We start from the raw sequence: 16,168 nt of genomic DNA on the forward strand, positions 1-16,168 counted from the left end.
ATTGAACAGTGAACAATTCGCCTACTTGAGTTCGACTCTCCTGCTAATCTTGCTATAGTAACTCAGTCTAACTAACCAGTCTGCTCTAAGCCACGTGGTGGGTGTGATGCTTCTGATCTGCCCCTGTCCTACTCTCTAAGTGTCACCTGTGGAAAGAGAAAGAGCACGTGAAGGGGAGGTCGTGTCTCACTAACTTGATAGAGTTTTTCAAAGTGGTCACAAAGATGATTGATGCAAGTAGGGCAGTGGATGTTGTCTATATGGACTTCAGTAAGGCCTTTGACAAGGTCCCTCATGGTAGAATAGTACAAAAGGTGAAGTCACACGGGATAAGGGGTGAGCTGGCAAGGTGGATACAGAACTGGCTAGGTCATAGAAGGCAGAGAGTAGCAATGGAAGGATGCTTTTCTAATTGGAGGGCTGTGACTAGTGGTGTTCCGCAGGGATCAGTGCTGGGACCTTTGCTGTTTGTAGTATATATAAATGATTTGGAGGAAAATGTAACTGGTCTGATTAGTAAGTTTGCAGACGACACAAAGTTTGGCAGAATTGCGGATAGCGATGAGGACGGTCAGAGGATACAGCAGGATTTAGATTGTTTGGAGATTTGGGCGGAGAGATGGCAGATGGAGTTTAATCCGGACAAATGTGAGGTAATGCATTTTGGAAGGTCTAATGCAGGTAAGGAATATACAGTGAATGGTAGAACCCTCAAGAGTACTGAAAGTCAGAGAGATCTAGGTGTACAGGTCCACAGGTCACTGAAAGGGGCAACACAGGTGGAGAAGGTAGTCAAGAAGGCATAGGGCATGCTTGCCTTCATTGGCCGGGGCATTGAGTATAAGAATTGGCAAGTCATGTTGCAGCTGTATAGAACCTTAGTTAGGCCACACTTGGAGTATAGTGTTCAATTCTGGTCGCCACACTACCAGAAGGATGTGGAAGCTTTAGAGAGGGTCCAGAATGTTGCCTGGTATGGAGAGCATTAGCTATGAGGAGCAGTTGAATAAACTTGGTTTGTTCTCACTGGAACGACGGAGGTTGAGGGGCGACCTGATAGAGGTCTACAAAATTATGAGGGGCATAGACAGAGTGGATAGTCAGAGGCTTTTCCCCAGGGTAGAGGGGTCAATTACTAGGGGGCATAGGTTTAAGGTGCAAGGGGCAAGGTTTAGAGTAGATGTACGAGGGAAGTTTTTTACACAGAGGGCAGTGGGTGCCTGGAACTCGCTGCCGGAGGAGGTGGTGGAAGCAGGGACGATAGTGACATTTAAGGGGCATCTTGACAAATACATGAATAGGATGGGAATAGAGGGATACAGACCCAGGAAGTGCAGAAGATTTTAGTTTAGTCGGGCAGCATGGTCGGCACGGGCTTGGAGGGCCAAAGGCCTGGTCCTGTGCTGTACTTTTCTTTGTTCTTTGCCCTTATATATGGGTTGTGTAAATGGCCCCTTGTGGTAGTGTCACCTCTGGCTGTCTTGACTGTCCATTGGTCGTGTCCTATTCTATGTGTTCATTAGCTGTTTGTCTGCATGTCATGATGTCTCTGGTGCTCCCTCTAGTGTTTACTTAGTTGTAGTGTATTTACATTAACCCCTTGTGTATTTACAGTGATGCATATCACCACAACCGCCCTTGCAGGCAGCACATTCAAATCATAACTCGTGGTGTTTTAAAAAAAAACTCTCCTCACCTCCTCTTCTGATTCTTTTGCCAATTAGCTTTCAATCTGCATCCCCTGGTTACCAACGCTTAGCGACCAGGATAATTTCTCCTTATTTCCTCTCTCTTTTGAACACCTCTATGAAACCTTCCCTTAACCTCTCTCAGCTCCGAGAACAATTTCAGCTCCTCTGCTTCCTCCCAAGTGATTGATGTTCCTCATCCCTCTTCAAAGTCTGGAAAATCTGTGCTGCACCCTCGCCAAGACTACTGATTTGTTAAGCAACTTCCAAAACAAGACCCCACCCAGGCCGGCCATAATGTAAAAATTTGCAAGATGTTATTTTCCGCACATTAATCATGCAGACCGCAATGAGAATTGTTCATGTGCCCTGAACCACAGGACATGTCTGGAACAATTTCTCTTAAGGAAACATATTTTTAGACTGCTTCCTTCATGATTCAATGGACAGACCAGGGAAATAGAAATAATGTCCCAAAGCGCTCTACAGCCCGCGAAGTGCTTTCTGAAGTGTAGACTCTGTTGTGATGTGGGAATTACAACATCCAATTTTTGCACAGTAAGATCCCACAGACAACAATGTAATTATGACCAGTTGTTTTCTTAGTGATGTTGCTCGACAGATCAATATTGGCCTCAAGGTTAGGGAAATGATCTCTGTTCTCCACTGATATAATGCCATGCGATCTATTATGTTCACCTTAGAGCGAAGATGGGCCTCGGTTTAATGTTCCATCTGAAAGACGGCACGTCTGACAGTATAGCACGCCCACAACACTGTAATGGAGTGCCAGCCTAGAGTCACAGAGTTTTACAGCACAGACAGAGGGCATTCAACCTATCATGTCTCCGCATGCCATTAAGCACCTACCTACTTTTAAAAAAATTTACAGTACGCAATTCATTTTGTTCCAATTAAGGGGCAATTTAGCGTGGCCAATCCACCTACCCTGCACATCTTTGGTTTGTGGGGGCGAAACCCACGCAAACACGGGGAGAATGTGCAAACTCCACACGGACAGTGACCCAGAGCCGGGATCAAACCCGGGACCTCGGCACCGTGAGGCAGCAGTGCTAACCACTGCGCCGCCATGCTGCCAAGCACCTACCTACTCTAATCCCATTTTCCTTAGATTTTTGAGCTCAAGTTTCTGGTGTGAAATTTGAACCCACAGACTCAGAGGTACACACTCTGAATTTCTGAGCAGGGGCTGACATCTCCACACCCCTACCAGTCCCCTTCCCCCGGGTTGAATGCTCAGTTCTGCATTAAGCTGATTTAATCGGGACAGCAATCGCCTACTCAATGTTTGCAAACTATGGAAAGCTGAAAACGGTCAGCTAGAGTTCCTACATCTGATTGCTATAGTGACGCTTAATACAAAGTGTTGGAAGATCGGGAAGGACAGGATCAGGCAACTAGAGGAACTTCTAGTGCCCTGAGACATTGTAGGAGTTGTTGACTTACAAAAGAGGAATGGATAAAATGTAGGAAAAATTAGAATCATAGATCAGAGGAAGAGGCCATTCAATCCACTATGCCTGTGCCAGATCTTTGATAAAGTTGTCCAATTATTTACACTCCCCTGTTTCCCTTCTTTCCCCATAGCCCTTCTTTATTACTTGAAGGAAAAATACCAAGGAGTTGCTTTAAGAAATCACGAACAATTCTGATGTTGGAAATATTCTGGTGGTATCACAAAACATTTCAATAATTCTTGTTTGCTTTGAATGCATGCACTGGGAGACATCCATACTATTATTTGGATCATTGCAGCAACTAATGCAATCATTTTCCACAGCGTTATCATCCTTGTCGCTGCCATCAATCTTAGCTACAGTGCAATGGTAAATGACTTTGTTATTACTCTGCAAATCCATTGTTTGCAGGCTCGTGGGAGCATAAATTTATTAAAAGCAAGACCGCCATGCTCCATTTCTACACCGGCAGGTCGGCCGTGGTGAAGGTGCCGATGATGTATGTCAGAGCGACCATGCTTGCCACCACGGATCACACCCACGAGTGCGACGTCATCAGCCTCCCGTACAGTGCCAACGCCAGTATGCTGCTCGTGGTCCCGTACAGAACCTTTGGTTTGAGGCACATTGAGAGAGAACTCAGCTGGGAAATGGTTGACAACTGGCTCAAGGACATGACCAACAGGTAGCGTGGCAGCATTAAGGATTATTCGAACTCCACTCTCTTAAATTACCTCATCAATTGTCTGTTCCTTCGAAGGAGCTAGTTACTGACAGAGAACTTGGGATGTTTATGTATCCGTGTGCCTGTGTGTGTTTCTGAAAGTTTACACTTTCTAGATGATTGCAGAAAACATTTTTTCCCTCTGGAAAGGAGGTGTAAATTTTCAATCCGTTAAGGGAGGGTGGCTAATACTGGGGAATGGGATATATGTCACTTTTTGCATCCTTTGTGCATTTAAAGCAAGGCCCAATTTTCCCTCTAAAGGGGACCTAATAGATTCCATGGCATTATTTTGAAGAAGTGCAGGTAAGTTTGTCCCAGCCACTATCACGCAGCCAAGGTCACTAAAAAGATGATGCTGTATTATGGCACTGCTGTCTGTAGGAGCTTGCTGTGCATAAACTGACTGTCATGTTCTCGACTACAACATTGAGCACACTTCAAAAAGTACTCCATTGGTTGTAAACCGCTTGGGCACATCACGCAGTTGTGAAAGAAATGCAGGTACTTTCTTTGCTATGTTAACATCGCAGGCTGTCCATGGAGATTGAAACACCCTTTTCTGTGCCCCACTGAGGCGTACTGTGTGTCCAACCTCAGCTCGCCCTTCATTTCTGTGTTTTTTCATCAGTCACACTCATGGCCTCTTCTGAGTGAAATTGCCAGCCATGATTTGTTTCAAATCACAGCACCTAGGAACAGAGCAAATTCATGCACTTGGGCGCCTTACAGCTTCCAACAAGCGACTTGCATTTCATCAGTCTGAGCTTGTTTTGAACCCAGATCCCATCAGCGAAAGGACTTTCGCTTACGACAGCTGAATGATTGGAAAACTTAAACCCGCTGCTGCCAACACTCTCTAGTTAACAGTAGCAGTAAAACACAGCCCGACACAACTCACTCCTAACTTTTAAAAGGCAGTTTGTGGGCGGCATGGCAGTGCAGTGGTTAGAACATAGAACAGTACAGCACAGAACAGGCCCTTCGGCCCTCGATGTTGTGCCAAGCTTTGTCCGAAACCAAGATCAAGCTATCCCACTCCCCGTCATTCTGGTGTGCTCCATGTGCCTATCCAATAACCGCTTGAACGTTCCTAAAGTGTCCGACTCCACTATCACAGCAGGCAGTCCATTCCACACTCTAACCACTCTCTGAGTAAAGAACCTACCGCGGACATCCCTCCTATATCTCCCACCCTGAACTTTTTGCTATGCCCCCTTGTAACAGCTACATCCACCCGAGGAAATAGTCTCTGAACATCCACTCTATCTATCCCCCTCATCATCTTATAATCTATATTAAGTCGCCTCTCATCCTCCTTCGCTCCAATGAGAAAGCCCTAGCTCCCTCAACCTTTCCTCATAAGACCTACCCTCCTGGTAAATCTCCTTTGCACCCTTTCCAATGCTTCCACATCCTTCCTATAATGAGGTGACCAGAACTGTACACAATACTCCAAATGTGGTCTCACCAGGGTCCTGTACAGTTGCAGCATAACCCCACGACTCTTAAACTCAAGCCCCCTGTTAATAAACGCTAACACACTATAGGCCTTCTTCACGGCTCTATCCACTTGAGTGGCAACCTTCAGAGATCTGTGGACATGAACCCCAAGATCTCTCTGTTCCTCCACATTCCTCAGAACCCTGCCGTTGACCCTGTAATCCGCATTCAAATTTGTCCTACCAAAATGAATCACCTCACACTTATCAGGGTTAAACTCCGTCAGCCATTTTTCGGCCCGGCTCTGCATCCTATCAATGTCTCTTTGCAGCCTACAACAGCCCTCCACCTCGTCCACTACTCCACCAATCTTGGTGTCATCAGCAAATTTACCAACCCACCCTTCAACCCCATCCTCCAAGTCATTGATAAAAATCACAAATAGCAGAGGGCCCAACACTGATCTCTGTGGTACACCGCTGGTAACTGGTCTCCAGTCTGAAAATTTACCATCCACCACCACCCTCTGTCTTCTATGTGATAGCCAGTTACTTATCCAATTGGCCAAATTTCCCTCTATCCCACACCTCCTTACTTTCTTCATGAGCCGACCGTGGGGAACCTTATCAAACGTCTTACTGAAATCCATGTATACGACATCAACTGCTCTACCTTCATCTACACACTTAGTTACCTCCTCAAAGAATTCAATCAAATTTTTGAGGCAAGACTTACCCTTCACGAATCCGTGTTGACTATCCAGGATTAAGCTGCATCTTTCCAAATGGTCATTAATCCTATCCCTGAGGACCCTTTCCATTAACTTACCGACCTTTTTCCTCTTGACAAGACATTCAACCTCTTTTGTGAACCATGGTTCCTTCACACGGCCATTTCCTCCCTGCCTGACAGGGACCTTTCAAGGACACGCAGTATTTGTTCCTTGAACAAGCTCCACTTTTCATTTGTGCCTTTTCCTGACAAGTTTCTGTTCCCATCTTATGCTCCCTAATTCTTTCCTAATCGCATCATAATTACCCCTCCCCCAATTATAAACCTTGCCCTGCCGTTTGGCCCTATCCCTCCCCTCCATTGCAATAGTGTTAGCACCGCTGCCTCAGGGCGCTGAGGACCTGGGTTCGATCCCAGCCCCGGGTCACTGTCGGTGTGGAGTTCGCACATTCTCTCCATGTCTATGTGGGTCCCACCCCCACAAGCCAAAGGTGTGCAGGGTAGGTGGGTTGGTTATTCTAAATTGCCTCTTAATTGGGTAAAAAAATAAAAGGCACTTCGAACCATGTTCCTGTCAGCTTTCCAATCCTTACTATCTCTCAATGACTCAGGGAGATTGGTGCACTGAGACTTCTGTGGCAACACCCTGGACGAGTGCGCAGTCAATTCCAGCCCACTTTAAAAAAAAAAAATTTGGAGTACCCAATTAGTTTTTCCCAATTAAGGGACACTTTAGCGTGGCCAATTCCCCTAACCTGCACACCTTTGGCTTGTGGGGGTGAAACACACGCAAACACGGGGAGAATGTGCAAACTCCACACTGAAAGTGACCCGTGGCCGGGATCGAACCCAGGTCCTCGGCGCGTGAGGCAGCAGTGCTAACCACTGAGCCACCATTCTGCCCCTATTTCCAGCCCTACTTGACCCGGAGTCACAACACAATTGAATTAACCAATAATTCTTGGAAAAATACCAAAAGTCTTTGGCCCTTGGCTGTCCAATAATTACAGTCACCAGGTTTGTAAATTTAAACGCAACTACATTTTATTAAGAACAAGAACTGTAATGAAATATGCAGCAAATGCAACTGGTTAACTATTACCAAATTCATAACCCCCCACTTTAACTTGCACCCACCCTCTACACACACACACACACACACACAAGACAGACAAACACAGAGGGGAGGAGAGGGGTGTAAAAAAGTAAAATATGGTTGTTTATTGCACACTGCCCCTCAAGCCAGACTTTCAGGTCGAGATTTCTGCTTTCTAGCATGTAATGGTTTTCATGCTGATCCATTCAAGTCTTTGCAGTTTCAGAAATACAGCAACTCACAGTCTTTCTGGAGAGAGAGAGAGAAGGTCCATTTCCCCCAGTGTCCAGGTCTCAGCTCTGCTTTCCTTAGGTCTCTGGAAATCATCCCACTCAGGCAGGATCCAATCACTACCTGTTACTGGGCAGAATATGGGGTGGGATTCTCTGATCCTGAGGCTAAGTGTTGACGCCATCGTAAACACCGTTGCGTTTCTCGACGGCGTCAACATGGCCTCAGGAGCAGCGATTTTGACCCCTACAGGGGGCCAGCACGGCACTGGATCGACCCAGACCGCTCCAGCTGACGATCCCCGGCGTTAGATGGGCGCCGCGGGTCTGTGTATGCGCAGTGGGACCGGCGGCAATGGGTACATGTGCAGTGGCTCCCTTCTCTGCGCTGGCCCCGACGCAACATGGCGTAGGGCTACAGGGGCTGGTGCGGAACAAAAGAGGCCCCCAGCCCGAGAGGCCAGCCCGCTGATCGGTAGGCCCCGATTGCGGGCTAGGCCACAGTGGAGGCCCCCCCCCCCGGGGTTCGGACCCCCCTCCCCCCCAACCAGGCTGTTTAGCACAGGGCTAAATTGCTGGCTTTGAAAGCAGACCAAGGCAGGCCAGCAGCACGGTTCGATTCCCGTAACAGCCTCCCCGAACAGGCGCCGGAAAGTGGCGACTAGGGGCTTTCCACAGTAACTTCATTTGAAGCCTACTTGTGACAATTTCAATTCATAATGAGCTTGCCTTACTGAGAAACACAAGGAAAAAAATGATAGAAGGGTGGTTCTGGAAATCGAGTTGAAGGACGTGTTTGGGAAGTTATAGTGGCCCAACAGCAGACCAGGAGTTGAGAAATCTGATGCCCATAATTGGAAACATTTTGCAGCCAATTGTAGTCATTTGTCTGAAAATCTAGCCCTTAGTCATTGGCATTTTCCCCTTCCTCGGGCTTCCCGTCTCCTCTGCTGACGGCAATATCCATCTCTAGGTATTAAATTCTGTCCATCTCTTTTCAGAACTCTATATGGTATCTGAACCAAACTTTTTATTCATCGCGTAAAGTTGCGGTTGAAGCAGTTGCCATTAAATGTTACTGAAGGATGGAACAGAGTAAGTAGACAGAGGGAAACAATCTCCTCGGGTGGGAGAGTTCATAACCATAACATCAGATCCAAGGCATTCAGGGGTGATGTCAGGAAACACTACTTCACACAATCTGGAATCCCTCCCCCCCCCCCCCCGAAAAAAGCCGTTGAAGCTGGGGTTTAATTGTGAAATTTCAAAACTGTCTCAGTGATATTTGTGATTCAAGGGTCTGAAGGGCTACAGTCATGGCGGATAAATTACATAAAGTTGAGAATTCAATTCCGCTAATTGTATAGTGGATCATGGCTTGAGGGAGTGAATGGCCGTCTCTGTTCCTGGATTGCAGTATACCTCAACAGCATTCAGGTCCAGTGGCTCAACACGGATCATCCAAAAGCTAGAGTTATCCAAAAGCTGGGCATTTTAAGAATGTGCCATGCAACAACTTTGAGTAAAATAAGAAAATAACTTACCTGGACAAGTTGACTAGGTGACGCATTGCACGGTGTGGTGCTGGGCTAGTTATTAGCTTTGCTGCTTTGCATGCTGGTCTATTCTCATGCTCTGAATGACCCTTGACCCCACCCAACCCAGCTTGGCCTGAACCGCCCATGGCCAAAACCGCCTAACCCCAAATCTGGCAAGATCCGGAAAGGCCTCAGTCCCAAGGTTGCCAGTTTTGAGACACTGCACTCCATTCAGTCAGGGATGGCTCCAGTTGGTCTCAAGGTTCCTTGTCGAAGGAGGTAGAACATAGAACATAGAACAGTACAGCACAGAACAGGCCCCTCGGCCCTCGATGTTGTGCCGAGCTTTGTCCGAAACCAAGATCAAGCTACCCCACTCCCTGTCATTCTGGTGTGCTCCATGTGCCTATCCAATAACCAGAAATCCCCTTCTCTTTCAGTGTGTGTGGACTGCACAAGGAGTTCACACTTGTGCGGTCATAGGCTGAGTTTCAGGAGTGTCTTCTGCTTGGATGGGCCTTGTGGTTCAATAATCTGTCAGCACTCACTTGTGCACGAGCAATTGAGTTTCGTCGCCGAAAGTAGGCGAGGGTCAACAGCAAAAGGAACGCATAGCAACCTGGGCACCCCACCAACCTGGCCACCGCACCCACCCATTCTCCATCCACCTTCTCTCCCCATCCCCACCTGTGACAGAGACTGCATTGGACTCCCCAGTCACCTGAGTGTTGTGTTTGGTCCTTTATACCTTCCGAAGGACTCCGCCAAACACTTTGGCTTGTCCAAACCAGAATCTTTTATTGAGTCTCGTATGGTAAGATAGCAATTTGATATACAGTTATCATGGAGTCTGCCAACTACTCCTCTGGAACTTGCACCTAGCACTGACCATTCTCCTGTCTGCCTTATTACCCTCTCAATCTTCTTCTGAAGGTGGCCGGAGGTGTCTCCCCTGATATGGGAGTCACTGGTCACATGACCTTGGTCTAGAGACTGCATGGTGTGTCTGCACCGCCACCTGCTGGTTGGAGGACTCATTTTTATTGTGCAAACAAGTAACTGACAAGCCCGAGGGGAAGCCCAAGAAGAGTAGAATGAGCAAAACTATGGAACTCAACCTCAGTCTTCTTTACTGGCAGAGTCACGAGGCTGCAGAATTCACTTCCAAAGTTACTGTGGCAGAAGCCATTTTAGCATAAGCATCAGTTTGGAAAGGTGAATGGAAGGGAAAGAGGTTGACAGGATGTGGGAGCAGGGTGGGTAAATGTGATTGGAACTATTTGCTCCCATGGTGGGTAAACAACAACATGGACTGATTGACACAAGGGTCCTGTTTCTGAGTTGTCACGACGATGAATATCTAGCAAGGCACCACCTTCAGGAGAGAACATTTTTTTAAAAATTTAGAGTAACCAATTGTTTTTTTCCAATTAAGGGACAATTTAGCGTGGCCAATCCACCTAACCTGCACGTCTTTGGATTGTGGGGGTGAAACCCACGCAGGCACGGGGAGAATGTGCTAACTCCACACGGACAGTGACCCGGGGCCGGGATCGAACCCTGGTCCTCAGCGTGCTAGGCAGCAGTGCTAACCACTGCGCCACCGTGCCGCCCCTTCAGGAGAGGACATGAGAAAAGTGACAGAAAGAACAAATGACTTCCACACAAGCTAACTGTTCGTAAGCAAGGTAGTTTGTCGCTGGTCCCTGTAGGGAAATCAATAAAAAATTTATAATTTTAACATTTAAAATTTAGAGTAGTCAATTGAAATTTAAAACCCAATTAACATTTACAACCTACTTTAAAATGGTGTGGATACTGATGTAGGACTCAACGTAATAGGATAACATCAAGCTGCTAGGAGCAGGTATCTTATTAAACATTTTTTATAAAGAAGGATGAGCAATAGAGAGATAATTCATCTTATGTTTACAGGCAATTTCATTCTTTACCTCATTCCCCAGAACTATTTGAAAAAACACTTAAGCTATTAAAATCAGTCTTACGGTTGGCTCGCTAGGTTGTCCTGTGTTTCTTTCCAAAATCTCCCCTCCTCCAAGGCAGCAACTGATGTGGAAGTAAAAAGAACGAGCTTGCATTTATATAGCACCTCTCTTGACCTCAGGATGCCTCGAAGTGCTTCACAGCGAATGGCCGATCGTCACTGTGGCTTTGTCGGCAAACATGAGTTTCAAGTGACAGCAAATTAAATGATTGGATGGTTTATTTTTTGTGGTGTGGACTGAGGGATACATGTTTACGTGCACCCTGGGCGAACTCCTCACAGACAGGGCGTCAGTTTAATGTCTCCTCTGAAAGAATGCATTTCGACCAGTATGCTGCACTCCCTCAGTACTGCGCTGAGGTGTTAGGCCAGATTGAGTGCTCCAGTCACAGAATCACAGAATAATTCAGGGCAGAAGCGGCCCTTCGGCCCATTGAGTCTGCACCGACGCATGAAAATCACCTGACCTGTCTACCTAATCCCACTTGCCAGCACTTGGCCCATAGCCTTGAATGTTGTGACGTGCCAAGTGCTCGTCCAGGTACTTCTTAAAGGTTATGAGGCAACCCGCCTCTACCCCCCTCCCAGGCAGTGTATTCCCGACCGTCACCATCCTCTGGGTAAAAAGGTTTTTCCTCAAATCCCCCCTAAACCTCCTGCCCCTCACCTTGAACTTGTGTCGTCCCGTTTCCCCCCCCCCCAATAACTGACTCTTCAACTAAGGGGAACAGTTGCTCCCTATCCACCCTGTCCACGTCCCTCATAATCTTGTCCACCTCGATCAGGTCGCCCCTCAGTCTTCTCTGCTCCAGCGAAAGCAACCCAAGCTTATCCAACCTCTCTTCATAACTTTTTGTAAAATAAATTTAGAGTGCCCAATTCTTTTTTTCCAATTAAGGGGCAATTTAGCGCGGCCAATCCACCTACCCTGCACATCTTTGGGTTGTGGGGGCGAGACCCACGCAGACACGGGGAGAATGTGCAAACTCCACACGGACAGTGCCCCGGGGCTGGGATCGAACTGGGTCCTCAGCGCCGTAGGCAGCAGTGTTAACCACTGGGTCAACGTGCTGTCCTCTCATCATAACTTAAATGTTCCATCCCAGGCAACATGCTGGTGAATTGCCTCTGCACCCCCTCCTGTGCAATCACTTTTATCCCTTAATCCTGGAATGAAATGTGTCCTTACTGACTGCGTCAGTGGCTGGAGTAGAATTACTGAGTCAATCTAACACTTAATCATTTTGTTTTTAAATTTAGAATACCCAATTCATTTTTTCCAATTAAGGGACAATTTAGCGCCACCGTGCTGCCCTTGATACTTAATCATGTGGGGAGTTGATACCCCTTCCAAGCAGCTATTCTTTACCTGCGAATGAGAGTGAATGAAATGTTGGACTAGATTTTACGTCCGCATATCGGACGGACCAGCGCCTGCGCGAACGTTAAATAAGGTGTGATGACGTTGGGTCAGCAATACAATGTCATCACACCAGTCTCCAGAACGATGGAAGGCGAACTGACATGGAAATCGACGGCCCGCCTGTCATTTTGAAAATACCACCGGCAGAGGCGTTGCCATGGAGAACGCCTCTACCAACCAAGAGTCCACCTGCCAGCCAATCGGCACTCTCTTCTCGTGCAGTATAATTTGTTGCTCCCTTTACTCTTGGTATTCTTGTCGGTTTGCCCTGATGAGTGCAAGATGAAAAACTTTGACAGCATGTCTCTTTTTTCAGCATTACTCATTCATTTACGTTGATCTATGCAACTTGGTTTGCGCAAAATGAAACAAATAATGCACTGCACATTCCTCATATCACTGGATCATTCCCTGCCTTTTTTTCAATGATTGTGTAGCATCCCATTACAAAAAAACCTCTCACTCCATTTTTGTCTTTCCCCACAGAAAGGGAGGAATTTCCAGCACAAGTTCCCGGCTTGGGTCACTGTCCGTGCGGAGTCTGCACGTTCTCCCCCGTGTCTGCATGGGTTTCCTCCGGGCGCTCCGGTTTCCTCCCACAAAGTCCAGTGAGGTTTATGATATTCCCAACGAGCCTACTAAAAAACCTTTCAAGTACCATATGAATCAGCATTTGACCAGGGCTCTTGTCTCCAAATTTGAGAATGTACTTTCGCTTTAAAGATCAATACAATATTGCTAAATGTTTCAAATCCTTTCTAAGGATGATTCTTCAGAATATCCTGAAACATGACAGCATCCCTTTGAGTTAGTCAAGGAGCTAAAAGCATTCTACGGGGTGAGATAAATGAAAACCAAAGTGCATGTTTTGCTGAGCATTCCATAGTATAAGCACAGGTTGCACGGCCGCACAGTGGCTAGCACTGTTGCTTCACAGCGCCAGGATCGGATCCCAGGTTCGATTCCCGGCTTGGGTCACTGTCCCTGCGGAGTCTGCACGTTCTCCCCCGTGTCCGCGTGGGTTTCCTCCGGGCACTCCGGTTTCCTCCCACAAAGTCCCGAAAGACGTGCTTGTTATTTGTGAATTGGACATTCTGAATTTTCCCTCCGTGTAGCCGGAATGTGGCGACGAGGGGGTTTTCACAGTAACTTCATTGCAGCGTTAATGTAAGCCCTACTCGTGACAATAAAGATTATTATTAAAAGGTTTGTAAATAGGTTCTCCAGGTGTCCTTTTTTATTAACCTGGGAACAGTGTGTAGATCGAACCAATCTCAAATCTACCTTTACACCAGCTGAGAGCGATCCACAAAGCTCCGACCTATCGCCGCTTTTAACACCATCTGAATCAAACAATGTTGTTCTCACCGACCTGGCAGAGCGCAGATAATAAGGCTGAAAGCCTGCATTCATTAACATATCAAAAACATGAGGGAATTGCGAAAGCTATTAACACGTGTACTTCACAGCAGGAAACTGGTTCATCTAAATGGTCTGGTCATATTACACCTCCACGTTAGTGTCACCGTTCCCAAAGTAACAAGGCAAAGAATTATCCCAATAAAGTAGATACTTGAAGACACTTCTTGCATTTTCAATATTCCAGCCTGTTTTAAACACCATATGGGGAAAAAAAAAGCAGAATACCAACATTTTCCACTGGGGGCCTCTGCTTTCACATGATAGTCATTAAAAAGGGATTCAAAGCTGACAATATTAGCTGCCGTGCCCTTGCAGCTAGTTGTGACGAGGTATATGGAGACCACGGTGAATTAGGAATCACTGCGAATGTTCGGAATGTCAGAACTCTGACCGACTCTTCGCAAACTTCGGGCACTCTCCGTCCTATCATAGAATCGAAGGACGATGCGGCAAGAGGAGGCTATTTAGCCCAGTGTGGCTATGTTGGCTCTTTCCCCATAGCCCTGCACATGATTCCCCTTCTAATGTTTAACAAGTTCTCTTGGAACGTTGTGGGGTAGGATTCTATGGCCCCCTAGCCCCGTGTTTCTCGGCCGCGCGCCGTTCACTGGCGGCAAGATTCTATCCTCCCGCCGCTTATCAATGGGATTTTCCATTGAAACCACTCGATGCCGCCGCGAAACCCGTTGGCGGGGGTGCGCTGCCAGCGGGAAAAGAGAATCCCGACGACCGGAGAATTCCGGCCATACAATCAGCTTTTAGGCAGTGCATTCTCACAAGTCACTGCCTTTGAAAAAAAAACACCCTCTCCTCATTCTCCTCCGGTTCTTTTGCCAATTATGAAATGAAATGAAATGAAAATCGCTTATTGTCACAAGTAGGCTTCAAATGAAGTTACTGTGAAAAGCCCCTGGTCGCCACATTCCGGCGCCTGTTCGGGGAGGCTGGTACGGGAATTGAACCGTGCTGCTGGTCTGCTTTGAAAGCCAGCTGTTTAGCCCTGTGCTAAACCAGCCCCAATTATCTCTGAAGCGCAGCACGGTGGCGCAGTGGGTTAGCCCTGCTGCCTCACGGCGCCGAGGTCCCAGGTTCGATCCCGGCTCTGGGTCACTGTCCGTGTGGAGTTTGCACATTCTCCCCGTGTCTGCGTGGGTTTCACTCCCACAAACCAAAGATGTACAGGATAGGTGGATTGGCCATGCTAATTTGCCCCTTAATTGGAAAAAATGAATCGGGTATTCTAAATTTATATATTTTTTAAATTATCTCTAGATCTTGCCTTCAGGTTACTGACGCAACTGCCACCGTAAGCAGTTTATCCTTAATCACTCGATGAATACCTCTGATGAACCTCCCCATAACCTTCTCTGCTCTTGAGGAGTCCAACTCCAGCTTCTCTAGTCTGTGTAACTGAACTCCCGCACTCCGAATGCCACCCTGGTAAAACCCCTCAGCACCCTCTATAAGGCTGCGGAGCTTATTGTTCAGAACTGGGCTGGTTCCCTTGATCCCCAGCAAGAAGGTAGCCCCAAGCTCCACGTTTGTGAATAAAAGCAAATTACTGCGGATGCTGGAATCTGAAACCAAAGAGAGAATGCTGGAAAACCTCAGCAGGTCTGGCAATATCTGTCAGGAGAGAAAAGAGCTAACGTTTCGAGCCCTGGTGACCCTTTGTCAAAGCTTTGTCACCTGGACTCGAAACGTTAGCTCTTTTCTCTCCCTACTAGAGGTGCTGCCAGACCTGCTGAGATTTTCCAGCATTCTCTCTTTGGTTCCAGGTTTATGAACCTTTGATGGATGTTCACGTTCACTGGGAAATTGGTTTATGGGGTGAGTGTTGACAGAACATGCAGCGTTCTCAGGGAATGCAAACAGCAAGATAGCGAATGTGCATTTTCCCAATACAATATTGGTGCAGCAATCCTTCCGCGTTGTTATCTTATTCTGCAGCCATATGGAAAAGCATATGGAATTGTTATAAGCAAGACATAATTGCTTCCCAGTAGAGGAGTCACCGAAGGCTTATAGATTCGTCCAGGGATGAGTTTGCCTACATAACGGTGACAACACGTCAGAGTAACTCATGATGTGAAACACTTTTAAGATATTTTTGAGAGGCATGGTTACGATGCTATGAAAATGCCAGTCTTCCTTTTTATTTTATTTATAGCTGAATTCTGCTGCCTGGTTCATGAAATTGTCTGATACAAGATCAAAGACTGGATTACTCACCAACTAGTCTCTGTCAAGAAACTGAAATGTAGACACCAGCTCATTAAAATTAGATACTGTAAAGGAAAATACAAAAATGTAGCGTTAGAAGTCCGGAAATAGCATTTTTGAACCTCGTGGCTTTTAATTTATCCTGCAGTGTATAAGACTCAGATTT

General features: G+C 46.8%; 1 protein-coding gene across 1 annotated transcript in view; it reads left to right on the forward strand.

Moving 5' to 3' along the window:
• The window catches only part of LOC140386949 (heparin cofactor 2-like), a 40,946-nt gene that overhangs the window by 11,452 nt on the left and 13,326 nt on the right, over positions 1-16,168 (forward strand). Inside the window, exon 2 of the mRNA XM_072469870.1 lies at positions 3,578-3,851. Within this exon, the coding sequence (XP_072325971.1) occupies positions 3,578-3,851 (274 nt within the window). The remainder of the gene's footprint in view (positions 1-3,577; positions 3,852-16,168) is intronic.

This window comes from Scyliorhinus torazame, chromosome 12 (genome assembly GCF_047496885.1).
Source record: "Scyliorhinus torazame isolate Kashiwa2021f chromosome 12, sScyTor2.1, whole genome shotgun sequence".
Taxonomy (NCBI): domain Eukaryota; kingdom Metazoa; phylum Chordata; class Chondrichthyes; order Carcharhiniformes; family Scyliorhinidae; genus Scyliorhinus; species Scyliorhinus torazame.